The sequence below is a fragment of the Panthera tigris genome, chromosome A2 (assembly GCF_018350195.1).
Source record: "Panthera tigris isolate Pti1 chromosome A2, P.tigris_Pti1_mat1.1, whole genome shotgun sequence".
Classification (NCBI taxonomy): domain Eukaryota; kingdom Metazoa; phylum Chordata; class Mammalia; order Carnivora; family Felidae; genus Panthera; species Panthera tigris.
Genome location: NC_056661.1, coordinates 166,206,235 through 166,224,556, shown reverse-complemented (window position 1 = coordinate 166,224,556; position 18,322 = coordinate 166,206,235). Strand labels below are relative to the sequence as shown.

At 43.8% G+C, this 18,322-nt stretch overlaps 1 protein-coding gene across 2 annotated transcripts in view; it reads right to left on the bottom strand.

Moving 5' to 3' along the window:
• The window catches only part of UBE3C (ubiquitin protein ligase E3C), a 120,551-nt gene that overhangs the window by 80,497 nt on the left and 21,732 nt on the right, over positions 1–18,322 (bottom strand). For both annotated transcript variants that reach the window (XM_042976461.1, XM_042976467.1), the window contains exons 2-8: positions 13,615–13,668; positions 10,068–10,142; positions 9,455–9,601; positions 5,829–5,944; positions 5,265–5,422; positions 911–1,064; positions 276–496 (exon numbers count right to left, since the gene is read on the bottom strand). In XM_042976461.1, coding sequence (XP_042832395.1) covers positions 276–496; positions 911–1,064; positions 5,265–5,422; positions 5,829–5,944; positions 9,455–9,601; positions 10,068–10,142; positions 13,615–13,668 — 925 coding nt within the window. The remainder of the gene's footprint in view (positions 1–275; positions 497–910; positions 1,065–5,264; positions 5,423–5,828; positions 5,945–9,454; positions 9,602–10,067; positions 10,143–13,614; positions 13,669–18,322) is intronic.

Sequence of the window (18,322 nt, the reverse complement as noted above, 5' to 3'; positions counted from 1 at the left end):
ATGGGGCTTGAACTCACAACCCCCAGATCGAGAGTCACATGCTCCACCGACGACGCCAGCCAGGCGCCCCTGAATCAGTCTTTCTCCTGTGCCTGGAAATTTTCCCCAGGGACACTGTCCAAGCTACAGACCTTCAGCAAATACGCTCTTCCAGGAAATTCCGCCCCAGAGGCCTTCCTGACAACACACACCCGCCCCTGGATTCCCTTCGTGTGACTGGTCTGCTGGCACTACATACACGTGAGGTCAGGTAAAACCTACGCTGTATCTCATACCCAGGTAAGTCTCGCCGACAGTGAGGACAAAGAAGAAGAGCCACGGCGCCCCTCCCCCCGTCTCGGGACACCTGCTCTCCGGCGACAACAGTGCACTCAGAAAGGGCTCGTACGGGAAAACAGTCTGCGCGTCTGCTAAGGCCGGAATGATGAAGTGAAAAATCTGATCTGTAAAAGGTGCCACCAAAAACGCCTCGGTGAAGGCTGTAAAAACTTGTTGCCTGAAAAAGGAAAATGGAAGCTTTCGTCAAAACATGTTATTCATAAAATCACTGATGAAAATCAACTTTCCAAATATTCTCTTCTAAATTAAACGAAGCTGAACATCCAAAACCAACTAGGTCGCCATGAAATTTACTTAACCGATTCTGTGCCTTCCCTACTGAGAAAACTCTGCTGCGTCTTTCGATCTTTCAATAGCTGCTCAGAGGCAGGAAAATAACCAGGTCATCAGAATTATAAATTTATGTTAGGGCACAGGCCCAACAGATAGTAATTTTTTTTTAAACTGAGTCACATTAATAAAGTAAAAATTTGACTTTCAAATCTTTATGTAAAACAGCATACTACGTAAAAGTTATCATTAGATACAGAACTTGTGACCTTACAAAATCCATAAATTATTCCATTCTCACCTTGCACCTTCAGGACACGAGTTGTAAGTAAAGTGCAATGGTTTCAGAACATTCTCTAGCAAAATTTTTGCTATAGGAACTCGAGATATATCAGAATATTCAATACTTGATGGAAGCTTGCTGTTAATTAACAAATAGAGAGATCTATAATACCCTAAAAGAAAGGAAAAGCACATATTTAAAATTTGGTACCTTCATCATAAAGAGAGGGAAAAAAGCGTCAATTTTTAAATGCTTTTGATAAATATATGTCCAAATTTAAGTTAATTCTTCAACTGTTTTTTTTAGAGACGGAGAGGGAGGGAGACAGCATTTGTGCAAGTGGGGGAGGAACAGAGAGAGAGAGGAAGACAGAGAATCTTTTTTTTTTTTTTTTTTTAATATTTTACTTATTTTTCAGAGAGAGCATGAACGGGAGAGGGGCAGAGAGAGAGAGACACACAGAATCTGAAGCAGGCTCCAGGCTCTCAGCCGTCAGCACAGAGCCTGACGCGGGGCTTGAAATCATGAGCTGTGAGATCATGACCTGAACCGAAGTCGGACACTTAACCAACTGAGCCACCCAGTGCCCCGGAAGAGATAGAATCTTAAGCAGGGTCCCTGCCCAGCTCAAAGCCTGACCCAAAGCCTGATGCAGGCCTTGATCTCAAAACCATGGGATCATGACCCAAGCCAAAATCAAGAGTCAGACGCTTAACCCACTGAGCCACCCAGCCACCCCTCAACTTTTTAATAGCTCAGCTATTGGCTCCTTTTTTTTTTAAAGTTTAACATTTTTTTAAGTAATCACTACACCCAACATGGGGCACGAACTCACCCCCAAGATCAAGAGTCACATGCATCACTGACTGAGCCACCTAGGTGCCTCCTGAACTTTTTATTCAGGAAAAAATTAATTACATAAGCAGCTTGAAATGGCATATAAACTCCATGTACCCATCACCCTCCATCAATAATTGTCAACTATAGCCCATCACCCACTCCTCCACTCACTGGGAAGCAAATCTAAAATATAATTATTTTAGTATATCATCAAAGGACTTCATTTTTCTTAAAAATACCATTATGACAGGGGAGCCTCGGTGGCTCAGTCAGTTAAGTATCCAACTCGATTTCGGTTCAGGTCATGATCTCACAGTTGTGAGATCAAGCCTTTATCAGGTTCCATGCTGGGCGTGCAGCCTGCTTGGGATTTTCTGTGCCTCCCTCTCTCTCTCTCTCTCAGAATAAACATTTAAAAAATATCATTACGACAGCTAAAACAAATTAATAGTCATTCCTTGCTATCATAAGTATCTAATGGGTGTTCAAATCTCCAACTTTCTCATGCTAAAATCTTATTTAACTCGTTTGTTTGAATCAGGATCCAATTAAGGCCCATATATTATGATGGTTTTTATCTGCCTCTTAAGCATCCTCCAAGTATGTAGCTGGTTTTGTGACTTCTGAACCACATGTACTCACAGACTTGAGTACGTTGGTGTTATTTCAATCCACTGCAGTCATTACCTCAATGACTCTCAAAACGTCCTATCTTTGGGCAACGGAGTGACTCAATGACTCTCAAAATGTCCTATCTTTGGGCAACAGAGTGACTCAATGACTCTCAGAACGTCCTATCTTTGGGCAACGGAGTGACCTGTGGGAGGGGGGCCCTGAGCTCCAACGTTCGCCAGGAGCACCTCCAGATTCATCTTTCCCCCAGGGACTCTTAGGTTCCTTTTAGAGGAAATGACACCTTTGGAGACAGTAATATAGGCACCAGAGCATTTACGCAGAAGAAACAACTTTTATGACCTTTCTAAACTTCTGATGGGATTTCTGGGTGCAGTAAACATCAACTCTGGTATCACCAATGATCCAAATCATTCAGTCTTTATATGTATTTGTCACTTTTTTATAAAGCAATAGGGACAATCTTCAGGTGTAGATCGTGAACATCTCAATATTGTCCAGACACGTTTGGTGGTGCACATTAAAAACACAATCTGGGGCGCCTGGGTGGCTCAGACAGTTAAGCGTATGACTCAGGTCACGATTTCACTGTCATGAGATCGAGCCCTGCAAAAGTTAGGTTTTTGCATCCATCTTCGCACTGGGTATACAGTCTAAGATTCTCTCTCTCCCTCTCCCTCTCTCTTCCTCCCCCCCTCACTTCCTGTGCTCTCCCTCTCAAAAAATAAAATAAAGTAAAATAAAATAAAATAAAATAAAATAAAATAAAATAAAATAAAATAAAATAAAATAAAATAAAATCCATTTGCTTGGTTTACTTTATGAAAACAGTCCTACATAGATCTGTACTTGAGTTATGACCTTATGACCATTAACACTGACTACTCCGTACTCTACCTTAAGACGTACTTTTTTTTTTTTTTTTTTTTTTTGAAGATTTTAAGTAATCTCTACATTCAACATGAGGCTCGAACTCACAACCGCGACATCAAGAGTCACCTGCTCTACCAGCTGAGCCGGCGGGGCCGCCCTCTTTAGAACTACTTTGTAACTACGCCCATTTCAAACCTCGTATGTTTTGATCACTAGTGAAACAGGGAAGCTTGAAGCTCCTCTGCTATGAAACTGAAAGATCTAAGTGCGTGAAAGAGATTAAGGGGATTAAGAGATACAATTTTCCAGTCATAAAATAAGTCAGTCACAGAGATTTAAAGAAGTACAGCATAGGAAATCTATCAAGAATTTTAAAAAACACCACGTCAAGAAAATTTTTTTAAATATTAGAGCATTAATGTATCAACATCAATCTAAGTAAGTATTGAAGAGATTAGCTGACAGCGTGACTAGAGAACTAAGTTCAGCTGCGTTTGTTAAAAAGCTTCACGTTAAGTCACAGCTCGTAACGTATAATAGAAACTATGATTAATAAATAACGCCAAAACTTTATAGACTAATACTGTGAGGGAGAATCAGGTGAATGGAAGTAAGAGGTACGAACTTCCAGTTAAATAAAGAAGTCACAGAGGCGAAAAGCGGAGCACAGGGAACAGAAATGCCACGTGGTGACGGCTGGCGATCGCCCTCATCGTGGCGAGCACTGACGCTTGTACAGAACTGTTGCACCTGAAACTAATGTAACTGTAGGTTAGCTGTAGTTCAGCAATTAAAGAAAAAAAAAGTCAGGAAGTAATTTATCAAAACAACAAAGTGCCTTTACAACAGAAGATGCCAGAAGCTCGAAGTGGCGGTTTCGGTGCGAGACTTGGGTTCTCGACACAAAATAATGCAGTCTTAGTTATCTTCTTTATACTTTTGGAAAACAAGAAAACTAAAGATTCTCACTGACTGCTTAGCCTTAAGTCAACATGCATAATAATGCATCGACTGGTACAAAGGACCGTTTCTAATTACCATTAAGTTGTTTTTTCAAAGATCAAATTGCACAAATTTCAATTACTTTTAGTTGGCTCCCTAACTTTTCAACAGATGAAGTAGGGTTTCTTTCTTTCTTTTTAAACCAAAGAGTAAGGTTGGGGGGTGTAAGAACTTAATGTTTACAGTTCTTTACTGAGGATTCAACTAGCTAGATTTAGCCTAGATTAACCCATCACCCCCAAAAAACAGAAGGAAACCTATTTATGTTTTCATCAGTGACGACTGCATTCCAGAATCACCTATAGCTCCTCTTACCACTAAAACCTCTGAAGTCCACACCCTGAAGGGTTTGACCTGTGAGAACACTGGGAACCAGATTTTTAAATGTGTGTTTCACACCCCGCTTCATTTGTCATAAAAGCCTTAGAAACCATGGGTGTTTCATAGTCTTTCTCCGAAACAGAGTCACTGATGTGTCTGCACAAGAATTTCAGACCCAGGTCATTGTATGTCACATGACAGGCACGTTCAGAAGGGTGTCGGGACATAAAAGCTCTCACACCCGGTCAGTAAGAAAATCCAAACCAACGAAGTATCTTTAACTCTCCTCCACCGAACTGACATGAAGACAAAGTGTGCTTTTTCCTGAGACAGGCTTCCCGCTGCCAGAGCTCACGGACTCGCGGCACCGCCGCTCCTACCAGCTCAGGACGCGGGAGGACCGGCTGTGGGAGGACCCGGAGAGGTTTCCGACAGCCTGCGTCCGTTTGCTTCATTTCCAAGCAGCAGGCCGGTGCAAAGCCCGCTTTACATAGCCAGTGGGCATATCCAGGTGTTCGGGGCGGGTGGAGCCCAGGACAAATCGGGCACACACCCCTCAGCGGTGCACACCCCCGGTAGGGCACGGCGCCCGGTCCGTCCCACGTGGGGGTCTAGAGCCCGTGCGCAAGCCGCACCGAGCACCCCATTGCGCGCACTCGCACGGTAACGCCAACCCACAGCCCTGAGCCTCGCTGCTACTTACCATTTTGAATCATGTAGTGCAAAATCTGTTCAATTATGGACACCACGTAGCTGGCGTCTCGTAAAACAGGCAAGTAAGTATTCTCAGACGAAAACACCTCAAGCATTCTCATTGGAAGTGCAACATTCAAACTGTCGTCATTACAGTTCTGCAATAACCTGTAAAAAAGAAAAAAGTCTTCACACGTGTACTAGATGGCGAATGTCACCCTGAGCCCCCTTCAATTACTCTCGCTCACTACAGTAAGGCCTGAACCACTCTGCTCTACTAGCGGGCGTCTCTGAACAGAGGCAGGACTCAAAGGTAGACAGGAAAATAATCACGCATTCTGTCACTCACATTTTTTTGCAGTGCTTATTATGTGCCAAACAGCACGGCGGCATTGGGTTCACGGAGAGGAAAAATGCACACTCACAAAGGGAGAAACAGACGAAAAAAATCAACGATCGCAAGCATCGTGTAGGATTCTTACAATGCCTGGATCTCTCCCAGTGCCTATCATCTTCAAAGACGCCTTCAAGACATGGCACACCTGTAGCAAGGAGCGGACTAGATGGGATTTACCTGCAGCAGAGGCTCATCAATCTCTTTATTTGAAATAAGCATGTAAGTCTCTCAGATCCATCCAACTGCTGGACAAACAGAGAGCTGTGTTTAATTAAGTTCTGATACATCCATATCTGAAACAGCAAAACATATGTATAGGTCACTCTCAATCCATAAAAGCTCACTGTTTACTGCATTGCATAACACTCCAAATTTCCTGAATTGCTAAGGAGATACTTAATCAAACATGATAAAAAGTAAATCTTCTAGGGGCGCCTGGGCAGCTCAGTCGGTTGAGCACCCGACTTCGGCTCAGGTCACGATCTCAAGGTTCGTGAGTGCGAGTCGCACGTCGGGCTCTGTGCGGACAGCTCAGAGCCTGGAGCCTGCTTCGGATTCTGTGTCTGCCTCTCTCTCTCTCAAAAAATGAATCAACAAACATTAACAAAAAGACTCATCTGAATCTGAAATAAAAACAGTTCATTTGCAACAATCAGCAATCCACAGGGAAAAATAAATGAGAACTATAGTATTAATCATAATGTACATAAGGATATCAGTTTCTACTTTTTACTTTTTGCCTCTGTGTCTCCAGCATCCTTTCCTTTTGGATATTCCCCTTCCCTACGTCCATGAAATTTGGGTAGGAAAGGCAATCACAGGGCCCCACTATTCCCATGTAGGATGCCAGGCGACGGAGAAAGGAGAGATCCTTTCACAATGTCGACATTCGTCCAATCATCATGGTGTACCCTTTACCTATCCTACAACTTTACTTGTCAACTATACCTCAGTAGAGTTGGGGGGAAAAAAAGTCAGGGATGTGGCCAGAACTGCCCAGTCTCCTGGACACGACGACTGGTCAGTGAACTCCGCGGATGCTGAGTTCGATTTCTGTCTGACTTGCATCCCGGAGGCCTACCTACTATGGGTGTGGCTACCAGAAATGATTTCGAAAACTCAGGACTTAACAAGGAATCTCTTCTACTTTCTCTGCCACATTTTCATAAAACTGTTTTTTGTTCACTTCATCAGACCCATTAGAACGAGTTAAAATTAAGACGGCTTCTTAAATGTGGCTACTTATCAATGTGCCACATAACCTTCCCTCTGCCTGTTCTCTTTAAGGCGTTTCTCCTCTGACGGGAACACTTATTTCATATAAAATTGTTATCAGACAAAATATTCACGCAAAAGCTTTTTTTTTTTAATTTTTTTTTTTAACGTTTATTTATTTTTGAGACAGAGAGAGACAGAGCATGAACGGGGGAAGGTCAGAAAGAGAGGGAGACACAGAATCTGAAACAGGCTCCGGGCTCTGAGCAGTCAGCACAGAGCCCGACGTGGGGCTCGAACTCATGGACCGCGAGATCGTGACCTGAGCTGAAGCCGGACGCTTAACCGACTGAGCCACCCAGGCGCCCAAAAGCATTTTTTTTTTTAATGTTCAGTTTTGAGAGAGAGAGAGAGAGAGAGAACATGCAAGTGGGGGAGGGACAGAAAGAGAGGGGGACAGAGGATCCGAAGCGGGCTCCGTGCTTACAGCAGATAGCCCGACATGCGGCTCGGACTCACAAACCGCGAGATCACGACCTGAGCTGAAGTCGGACGCTTCACAGACTGAGCCACCCAGGCAGGCGCCCCGCAAAAGCGTTTTATAAAACAAGCTAAGAGCGTGTCCTAAGTTTCGGGAAAATCATTTCTGTGACCCATTCCAAGTATGAACTTGCCTACACACAAGCTTTCTTCACGAGGTGTCTGGAGCTAACCTGTCCGTCTTTTCTCAGGAACTAATAGGATACAATACTTTCTGCCAATCGGACACGCAGTTCATTCTCAATTATGTGCCGTCTATTAACAAATAAAAACAGCATGTACTGTAACTAAACATTAGAAAAATCTCAAGGGCAATTATAGAAACTTCCAGACTAAGGTGCAAATATATTAATCAAGTAATTATGATTCAAGTTGCCTATGAAATAAGAAAGCCCAAAGCAGTAGTGACACTTAAACACTCTGGACTGCGTTCGGATACTGTATTTTACAACCTTGACAAATGTACCAACGGCATCCGAAAGGCTGTACTATCACTACTTTAAACACTTACTTTGCCTAACTTATTGTTATCATTTCCTAAACGCAGATGCGTCAACTTTTAAAAACACCTTATTCACCCTTTCTTGGGAAGTCAACTGAGGATATGAAGGGAGTAAACCAAGAAAGCAAAAAGATAATGGAATCGGGAAGGAGGATCCAAAACTGAAGCAAAGCGAATGACTTTCCCAAGATAACGAGAAGCCAAGGATCCGAACCGGGGCAAAGGTTTCGGAAAGCCAAGAATAGCTCCGGGGAAAACAAAGCATCAGACTATCTGACATCTTCAGTCACGGAAAATTACACTGAGAAGCATCATAGTCCTGTCAAAAGTGGAAGACGACTTTATCAAGAGACCCCAAGAAAATTAAACAAAAGTGAGGCAATTATTAACTCCAGAATAATTAAAGAAAATTAAAACCAAACACCAGATCCACAATAAAGTGTCCCTTTGTCCTCTGTATTTACATTTCCTCTGGGGATTTTCTAGTATGTATGGTTGGGGTGTGGAAGACTGACTTTTCATTGTGTACCTCGTTTAATATAATCTGAAATTTTTATTACAAGTAAACAAGAATTTCCGAGAATAAATATGTATCTAACCGAACGAGTACACAGAAATCTCTTAATATTTCCTGAGAGACGACACAGTAACAAGTTACATTTTTTAAAAGTTTATTCATCTATGCATCCATAGGTATTTTTCAACACTGTTCCTCATCACCGATTACATCAGAAGGCTATAAAATTTTAAAGTACTACAATTATATTCTGAATTTGTTTTTTAGAAATTAACTTGATTTTAATTGTTTTTTAAAATTTTTTTAATTTAATTTTTTTTTTAATTTACATCCAAATTAGTTAGCATCTACTGCAACAATGATTTCAGGAGTAGATTCCTTAATGCCCCTTCCCCATTTAGCCCATCCCCCCTCCCACCACCCCTCCAGTAGAGCAAGGCCCTGTACGTCACAGATTCATATTAAAGTATTTACAGGGGCACCGGGGTGGCTCAGTCCATTAAGTGTCTGGGACTCCCGATTTAGGTTCAGGTCATGATCTCACCATCTGTGAGGTCAAGCCTGGCGTCTGGCTCCACACTGACAGCACGGAGCCCGCTTAGGATTCTCTCTCCCTCTCTCTCTGCCCCCTCCCCCAATAAATACACTTTAAAATATTTACAGATAACATGCTGTGATACTTAGGTGCGCATCGCAAGAGTGACTGAAGGCACAGGTACGTGGGGCTCTGGGTGAGAGAGGTGTTGCTGACTACCAGCGCTCAGTAATGGGTACGCGGAGGATGGCTCACCAGATTATTCTACTTTTTCTTATATTTGACATTTTCCATAATAAAGAAATGAAAAAAACTACTGAAAATTTCTATCGCTCTCTAAGAGGTGAAACGCAACAGCACAAAGATGGCCTATCGTGGCGGGCTGAGGGAAGTTCAGAAAGACATACGCCTTTGCGGGGTTATCTGGCCCCGTTAAAAAAAAAACACCGGAAAATCCATAAATAACGATAAGTGAGAACACAGTTAACACTCACCAAACGTTTTGAGTCTTCGTTCTGTTTGTAGAAAAACAGAAGCCGCCTCACCAAAAGGGTAAGGTTGGGACCACTGGCAACGGAGAGAGTGCCACCGGACTGCGAGGCGCTGGCGTAGCGGTCAAAGGCGCTTCTCTGGATGGAGTGCTGGAGACGAGACAAACCACACACGGGCGTGACGGGCGGGCGGGCGGCGCGGTCCACATGCGCCCTGGGGTCTGCACGGCGGGGGCGCAGTGAGGGGGCCGTGATGGGGCAGCTCTTGGGAAAGCGGGAAACGAAACCCAGAAAACCTGGACTGGAATAAAAACCCTCCACTCCCCTAAAATGGTCTTCCGCCGCCTCCTTCCGCTTTTGATCTTGAGCTGCAGCCCGTGTTTCTATTTTTATTATTTAAAAATCACCTCAAAACTCCCCTATCTGTAAATCTTTACGTAAATATAAACGAATACGGTTAATTTCTGGGGAAAACGCTATTATCAACATTAACTGCCATGAAACGGGTGTACCCAAATCCCCACAAAACGATTCCACTTCTAAGACTCCGAGGCCCTATCTGAAACAAACTCTGGCAGGCCTTTCCAATTCTTTCTCAGCCTGAAAGCAAACTTACTTGCTGTTTCCGGTCTCGATAGCCTCGAATAAATGACTGTATGATTATTGCATTTTTCAATCTTCGCCTTTCCTCCTGCATGATGAAGGGAGGAAGGAACAATTGGTCGGAGTGAATTGACATTTAGCTAGTAAAGACTTAAAAACAGAACAACTACAGAATTTACATACCACAAAATTCAATCTTTCAAGCGTACCGCTTAGCAGTCTTTAAAATCTTCAAGGTTCAACTACCACCACCATCTACTTTGAGAATACTTTCATCGGCCGCTCCACACCCCCTGTTCCCACTAGCACTCGTCTCTCGTTCCCTCTCCCGGGTCCCCCCACATCCACGGCAACCACTGACCGAATTTCCGTCTGCCCGGGATTGCCTCTTCCGGACATTTCTTATCGTGGAGTCGGACAACGCGCGGCCTTTTGTGTCAGGCCTTGTTCACCTGGCACGACATTTTCAAGGTTGAGCCGTGTCGCGTCACGTGTCGGTACTCCACTGCTTGTTACGGCCAGTACGTACGGTATTTCATCGTGCGGCCGTCCCACGGTTTACCATTTACCCCCCGAGAGACACTCGGGCGGTTCCCACTCTGGGCTGCTGCGAACATCGCGGCCGCACACACTCATGTCAAAGTTTCGCGTGGACACGGCTACGTTTCTCTTGGGTGCACGCCCACGAGCAGCACTAGCACGTGAGGAGCTACCGGACTGTTTGCCAAAATGGCGACACCACCTTCCACTCCTCCCAGCACAGTGAGACTTCCGATAACAACTGCGGTTTTCAATACAGGAAGGAAAACGGACACGAACATCAATTTTAAAAGTCACTTTCTCATTTCAAAGCGGAAACTCTAGTTTTGACTGACCTAAGACTGTCTTGAAAATTTCCAGTGACCTAGCAAAACAAATTTTTTTTTCACATCGTCATCGCAAGCAACGTAGCCACCACCGCTTGAAAGTCTACGACGCGCCAACCCCGAGACGCCTGACAACCTTAGATGAACGTCACTCCCGGTTTCACGATGCAGAAGCTGAAATTTCCATAAAGACACCGGTGCCGAAAGACCTAAGGGAGTCAGGATTCACACTCGGGCGTGACACTGAAAGTTGTGCCCATCTTACCACGTGACACTGTCTCATGCTTTCTGTGCCACCTGGCAGGTGAGTGCCACCTGCCAGGCCTGAAAGGCACACACACACTCACCCAGAAGACCAATCAGGTCGCGCAAGCGTGCTTTCCGAGCTTCAAGTGGTTACAGCGAAGGAAGCCCTGAGCTTAAACCTAGTTTGGGACTCTATTCACTACTACGATGATTCTAAGAGCACCTAATTAAAGACCCATATACTGTCCCATGAGTTTTCTAACCATTTTTATGCATTCGGTTGTTCACTGAGGAGGAAGTCTCGGTGACATTCCAGTGTCCTGGCTGGGACCGGGACCTAAGGGCTGCATCTCAGCTGGACTGGAAACAGATGGATCTTGACAAGGACTGAAGACCAGCCGTAGATCAGCTCGACTCTGTATTATTTAAAGGTGCCCCATCCCTCTCCCTACTGCCGGCCAAAATAAAATGCAATGCTTTCCAGAAAGAAGAGATCATCATCAAGAGCCTGTAGATCTCTCTTCATTTTGGAATACAGAATGTCAGTATTCAACCAAAACAATCGGGCAAAAGACAAGAACTAAAAATCAAGAGGACAAACAACAAGCCCACAGGTGATCCAAATACTGGAGCTTAAAAACTATCTTTAACAATCTACAGTTATATTCACAAAATTAAAAGACAATTAAAATTAAAATGTTCATAAAATTAAAAGAATCAAAGAAAATTCTAGAACTAAAATAAAAATCTGAAATCCACAGGTTAATGGATATTATGTGACAATCAGACACTGATAAAGAGATAATCTGTAAATCAGAAGTTAGGTCAGAGGAAATACCCACACCAAAGCCGAAATATTCAAAAGGATAAATATACAGAAGAGTACGGGATAAGGCCAAGGTCAAATACATAAGTAATCTGAGTCCAAGAAGAGGAGAGGAAGAATGGAGCTAAAACACTATTGGAAGAGATGAGAGCTGAGAGTTTTCCAGAAAAGATAAAAGACATTAACCAATAAATGGTCATTTTCAACTGTGAGCAATTTTACCACATTTGGTAACTTCTGGAGACATTTTTGGTTATCTCAACCAGAGGGAGGGAGTGTTGTGGCATCTAGTGGGTAGAACAGAGGCCCTGGAGGCTGCTACACACCCCTCGATGTACAGGATAAAGCCCACAACAAAGAATTAATGAGTCCAAGATGTCAACAGTGCTGAGGGTGAGAAACCCCACCTGAAAGTCTCCATATTTGCTGCTTCCTGCACCAAGAAAGTTCTTCCTCCAGCTTTCCACAGGAGCTTCTTTTTCCTCCTTCAGGAATCCTGCTCAACTCTCTACCCAGCTCGGAGAGTCCTTCCCTGAATGCCCTACCCGAAAGCAGGCCTTCCCAGTTATTATCACATCACTCTACCTCACTCACAGCACGCAGCACCGTCTCAATAGCTTGGTGAATCTCTGTGTTCTATAACCACACAAGAACACTATCCGCCCTTTTTAAGCTTTTTTTTTTTTTTTTTTTGAGAGAGAGAGAGAAGAGAGAGCGCGCAAGTGCATGATGAGCGGGGGAGGGACAGAGAGAGGGAGAGAATCCCAAGCGCCCAGAACATGGTCTTATTTACTACCTGTGTCCCCTGTAGGCAGAGCAGTCCCTGGAATATAACAAGCTCTCAATTAGTATTTCTTAAAGGAACAAATGAATTATTAGAAAACAAAATAAAAATCTAGAAAAATAGGCCTAAAATACCATAATTGCTGATTAACCAATAAAATAAAGCCACTGTCATCAGAAAGATGAAATGTAAAATAAAGAATAAAAGGGGCGCCTGGGTGGCTCAGCCAGTTAAGCATCTGACTCTTGGTGCCATGAGGTCATGACCTCAGGGTTCGTGGGACCGGGCCCCGGGTCAGGTTCTGTGCTGACAGCACGAGGCTGCCTGGGATCATCCCCTCTCCCTCTCTCTGCCCCTCCTCCACATGTGCGCACGTGCGTGCACTCTCTCTCAAAATAAATAGACATTTAAAAAAAGAAAGAATAAAACAACAAATGTCACAGCTCCTTTCATCTATTTTACTTCTTCACAAAGAGTTATGGTAACTGCCTTCACAGTGAGTTTGCTTCTGCTTGGCAAAAGATGAGCGTTATATACTAAGTCTTTCTAGATCTTCTGGAAACCATATCACAAGCAAGCAACTGAACTTTATAAAAGCCTGTTTTCCCCCTGTATTCTGGAAACTGCCCTTGTAGTCCATCTTTTCCACAGTGGTTCCAGAATAAATTACTTATTATAAAATCCAAAAAATCCAGAAATGTTTCTAACGTTTCACAGACGTAAAAATATGTATATATGCATATGCATACCATGCATATATATAACAGCAAAATCAACCCTTATTTAAATGCTATGGAAAAATGTTTCTCTAAAGAGACTATTATAAAACTGTTTTTACCTCTCTCTTTCTTCTTTCTTCCTGAGTACGATGTAAAAGAGAAGCCTTTTCTTCCTAAACACAAAAAGAGAAGAGAAAGAAGGTTATACTTTCAAATTCTAAAATGCTCTCATACAAAAATTATAGAATGTTTTGACCCAAAAGGGATTCTAAGCATCATACAAACATCCTGACTTAATGAGAAATCTGAGCACACGAGGGTAAATGGTTCCCTCCCGCCAGATGACAGATCTAATTAAAGTTAGTATTTTAACTAACAGTAGTTTTCCAGGAATGAACTCTGATTTCTTTACACACACAAGAGACTTCAAGTGAAACCAGAAATATCTGAATAACGTCAATGCATTATATCAATGTCAATATCCTGGTTGTGATTATCACACTAGTTTTGCAAAATATAACTCCCAGGGGAAATCAGGCAATGCAAACAAGAGACCTTTCTATATTATTCCTAACAGCTGAACATGAGTGTACAATTATCTCAATAAAAATTTTGATAAAACAATTTCTGTCCTGTTACTGAATGTTAAAAAAAATCTTTTTTCATCGTAAGTAAAACTAAATTTTGAACAAAATTACTCGGTATGTAGAAGGAAACAAAGCAATCAATGGGAAAGTTAAACATTCCTAATAAAATAAAAATACGTAAAGACAACTCTCCTCTCCCCCAAAGTGTTCCAGTTTACAGTGAATGGGCATTTTATTTTTACAAATGTAATTCAAACTAAAACTAACAGTCCAAGACATTATATATGAATCATTACAAAAATAAATAAATTTCTTAACAAAAACAAACACACCATCAAAATAGTGTCAGAAGGCAAGTAATTAAGCCAATTAAAATTTTTTTTAATGTTTTTATTTATTTTTGAGACAGAGACAGAGCATGAGCAGGGGAGGGGCAGAGAGAGAGGGAGACACAGAATCCAAAACAGGCTCCGGGCTCCGAGCTGTCAGCACAGAGCCCGACGCGGGGCTCGAACTCATGGACCGCGAGATCATGACCTGAGCTGAAGTCAGACGCTCAACCGACTGAGCCACCCAGGCGCCCCAGTAATTAAGCCAATTTAAAATTATACATTGAGGGGCGCCTGGGTGGCCAAGTCAGTTGTGTCCGACTTCGGCTCGTCATGATCTCCTGGTTCAGGAGTTTGAGCCCCCCCCTCCCCTCCCATCAGCTCTCTGCTGTCAGTGCAGAGCCTGCTTTGGATCCTCTGTCCCCCTCTCTCTACCCTTCCCCTGCCCGTGTGTGCACGTGCTCTCTCTCTCTCCCTCCCAAAAATAAATAAACATTAAAAAAATTATACATTGATATGTGAATCAACAGTGTGCAGAATGAAAAATTTCTCACCGACAAAATTGAAACCAAAGAAATAAATCCAGGGCACCTGGCTGGCTCAGTCAGTAGGCCATGCATACGACTCTTGATCTTGGGTCATGAATTCAAGCCCCACGTAGGGAGTAGAGCTTACTCAAAAAAAAGGGGGGGGGGGGGGGGGGACAGTGGTGCCTGGGTGGCTCAGTCGGTTAAGTGTCCGACTTCGGCTCAGGTCATGACTTTATGGTTCGTGGGTTTGAGCCCCGGGTCAGGCTCTGTGCGGACAGCTCAGAGCCTGGAGCCTGCTTCAGATTCTGTGTCTCCCTCTCTCTCTCTGCCCCTACACCACTCATGCTCTGTCTCTGAGTCTCTCAAAAATAAATAAGCATTAAGGAAAGAAAAGAAATCCTCCATTTTCCACTATAGAAAATTTCATTTCTTGGACACGTGCCTCAGTGGCTCAGTCGGTTAAGCATCCACTCTTGATCTCAGCTCAGGTCATGATCTCAGTTTGTGGGTTCAAGCCCTGCGTCAGGCTCTGTGCTGACAGTGCGAAGCCTGCTTGGGATTCTCTCTCTCCCTCTCTCTGCCTAACCCACTCATGCACACGCGTGCACATATACTCTCTCTCAAAATAAACTTTAAAAAATTTTTTATAAAAAGAAAATTTCATTTCTTGAATTTCAAATAAAAAGCCTTTATCTACCACATGTTCAAAGTCAGAAAAATATTTTGTTTTAAATTTTAATTAAAAGGAGTAGGGAGAATGGAAACTCTATATAGTAAAAAGTACAAAGTTATGATGCTGAGAATTATGGACAGCTTCTAGAGAATAATATAGACCAATTTCTAGCCATTATCCCTGTGTCCATAATTTCTTTTCCTTCTATCTCCGTTTGTCCAGATTTAATATATGTTCATTATTTGGTTATAGCTAAAGAGCTGAGATTTCTTAAAATGGTATACCTGGAACAACTATGAAAAAACATATTTCATGTCTGAAATCAAACAAGCCAAAATGGTCCACGCTGGCGAAACAGGCACCAGATTTACTTGCCCACACAAACGAGCTCATCATCCTCACTAACCCCAGAGCCCGGTACCGCGGGCTCCAGGACCTCATGGTTCCCTCCACCTTGCTGCTCTCATTTACTTCCAAGTCCGACATGCGTATGTATCCAACAAATGCTTACGACATGACTGATGAGCTCTTCCTTTAAGTAGAACAAAGCAGTCTAAAAGACGCAGTAAGCACACCAGCTGAAAAGCACTTTTGGGTTCCAGCAACACGGTACCGAGGCATCGATAGCTTCAAAATCAAAACGGGTGCTAGCTCTCAAAACACACAACTAGCTTCTAACTCAATACTAGAATTTCTTACAAATTCTATTTAAGTCTGAAGCTTATGATGCGGGAGGCGCCACACAAGCACAAGAGACAGTGTTGACGGTTGAGTATTCTTAACTTCTCGTGGCCTGTAAGTCAAATTCCCTGGACACGGGACATCGTATAAACATGATCACTCCTCCTACCTGTGCTCAGGGGCTATACAGTCTCCTACTCAAAAGACAATTCATTTAAAAAGAATAAAGGAAGTATAGCAAGCAAGCAATCCAAAATACTGGATATACAGACACACACCAAAGCCTGATATGTAACTTCAACAATAAAATTGTACTTTGGAAACTGAAAAGGCCTTTCAGAGAATACTCACGCTCCCGAAATATCCCGCAGAAAAAAGAAAAGGGGCTACAGGGAGGGGTCAGCCAAACTCGCACATCAAGTCAGGCACGCCACAAAGTCAACTCTAAGAACAGCACTGGCTGCCACCAGCACTGATTTGTCTACACCCAAGCACCGTGCCCTACACAGGAGGGACGAGGGGAGGACACGGGTGCAACACGCGGAGGCCAACGCGGACGGAGGGCTTCCCTCGTCGCGGTGTGAGAGTGGAAGGTCCAGGACCTGAACACGGGTGGTCTAGAACTTATTAACCCACTAAGCAATATACCATTTACTTCAAAAAAGAACATTATTATTTTACATTTTGAGAAATCAAAAAATTCTTTGTCTTCATAAGACATAAGTAATCTGGAAGATATATCAGAAAGGAGGCTGATGGGGAGAAGGAGGCCACAGAAAAAAAGTCTTAATCACCAAAATCTGACAGAGTTCAGAAGTTCAGAGTTCAGAAGCACAGGATACAGAATGTCTAGAAAAGGTGAACTAAGTAATCAGAGCAGGACACAGAGGATGCCGTAAAAAGCCGGCCCAGCACAAAGGAAAGGGCGACAGACCACACTATCGATGTCTATAAATTACGTAGATCATCCCTATGCGGCCCCTGAACAGTAACCAACTTCCAGATCAGGGCCAGAGCCGCTCCGCGTGGTCCCCATTCAAAAGACATTCAAATGAGGCACAGGAGGAATATCTATTCACTCAGCAGGTACTCAGCGAATCGTGTATCATGCTAGGCCCTAGATATTTTCAAAGTACGGCACCTGCTCCCAAGGAGCTCACAGTGCGGCAGGAGGACAAAGAAGCCTGCTTACTGAGGACGCGCTGTGTGCCAGACGCCGTTACTCAGCAGTAACCCTGAACAAGGTGGACAGTTCACCCCCGTGCACCGAGGTACAAACAGGGTCCAAGCGCGGGGAAAGAAGGGTGCTCTGCCTCAGCCACTGAGGAACGCTAAGAAACGGCAAATCTGAGAGGCAACCTAGAAGGCGGTGTTGAGCAGGACGACGAGATGGGAAACCGTGCGGGCGGAGGGACAGCGCACGAGACAGCTGAGCCAGGATGAACCGCACTCAGCGATGACCGTGGGTGAGTCCGCTCCGGGCCAAGGATGGGCCCGAGGGCTCCAGCTCTGGCTGCGGAGCCCACACCACGGCGGCAGGGATGGGAGGGAGGCGATGACACCCTCGCAATTCAGGGCCACGGAGACGGGGGTGCGACTCATGAGTTAGCAGTGAACAAAAGCAATGGTTCAGCTGAGACCCCTGTGACTCCTTCTGGATCATAGCTGCCAGCCCTTTAAAGCCAACAAAAAACTGCAACCTATTCTCAATCGTTTCCTAAAAGATCACTGAAGGTCAAATATAAGAATCATCTCTTCTCGGGGCGCCTGGGAGGCTCAGTCGGTTAAGCGTCCGACTTTGGCTCAGGTCATGATCCCACAGTTTGTGAGTTCGAGCCCCACATCGGGCGGTGTGCTGACAGCTTGGAGCCTGAACCTGCTTCAGATTCTGTGTCTCCCTCTCTCTCTGCCCCTCCCTGGCTTGCACTGTCTCTCAGAAATAAATAAACACTAAAAAAGAAAAAGAAAGCAAGCAAGCAAGCACCTCTTCTCAATGTTCATTTAAATTAACCAAATTTATGTAAAAC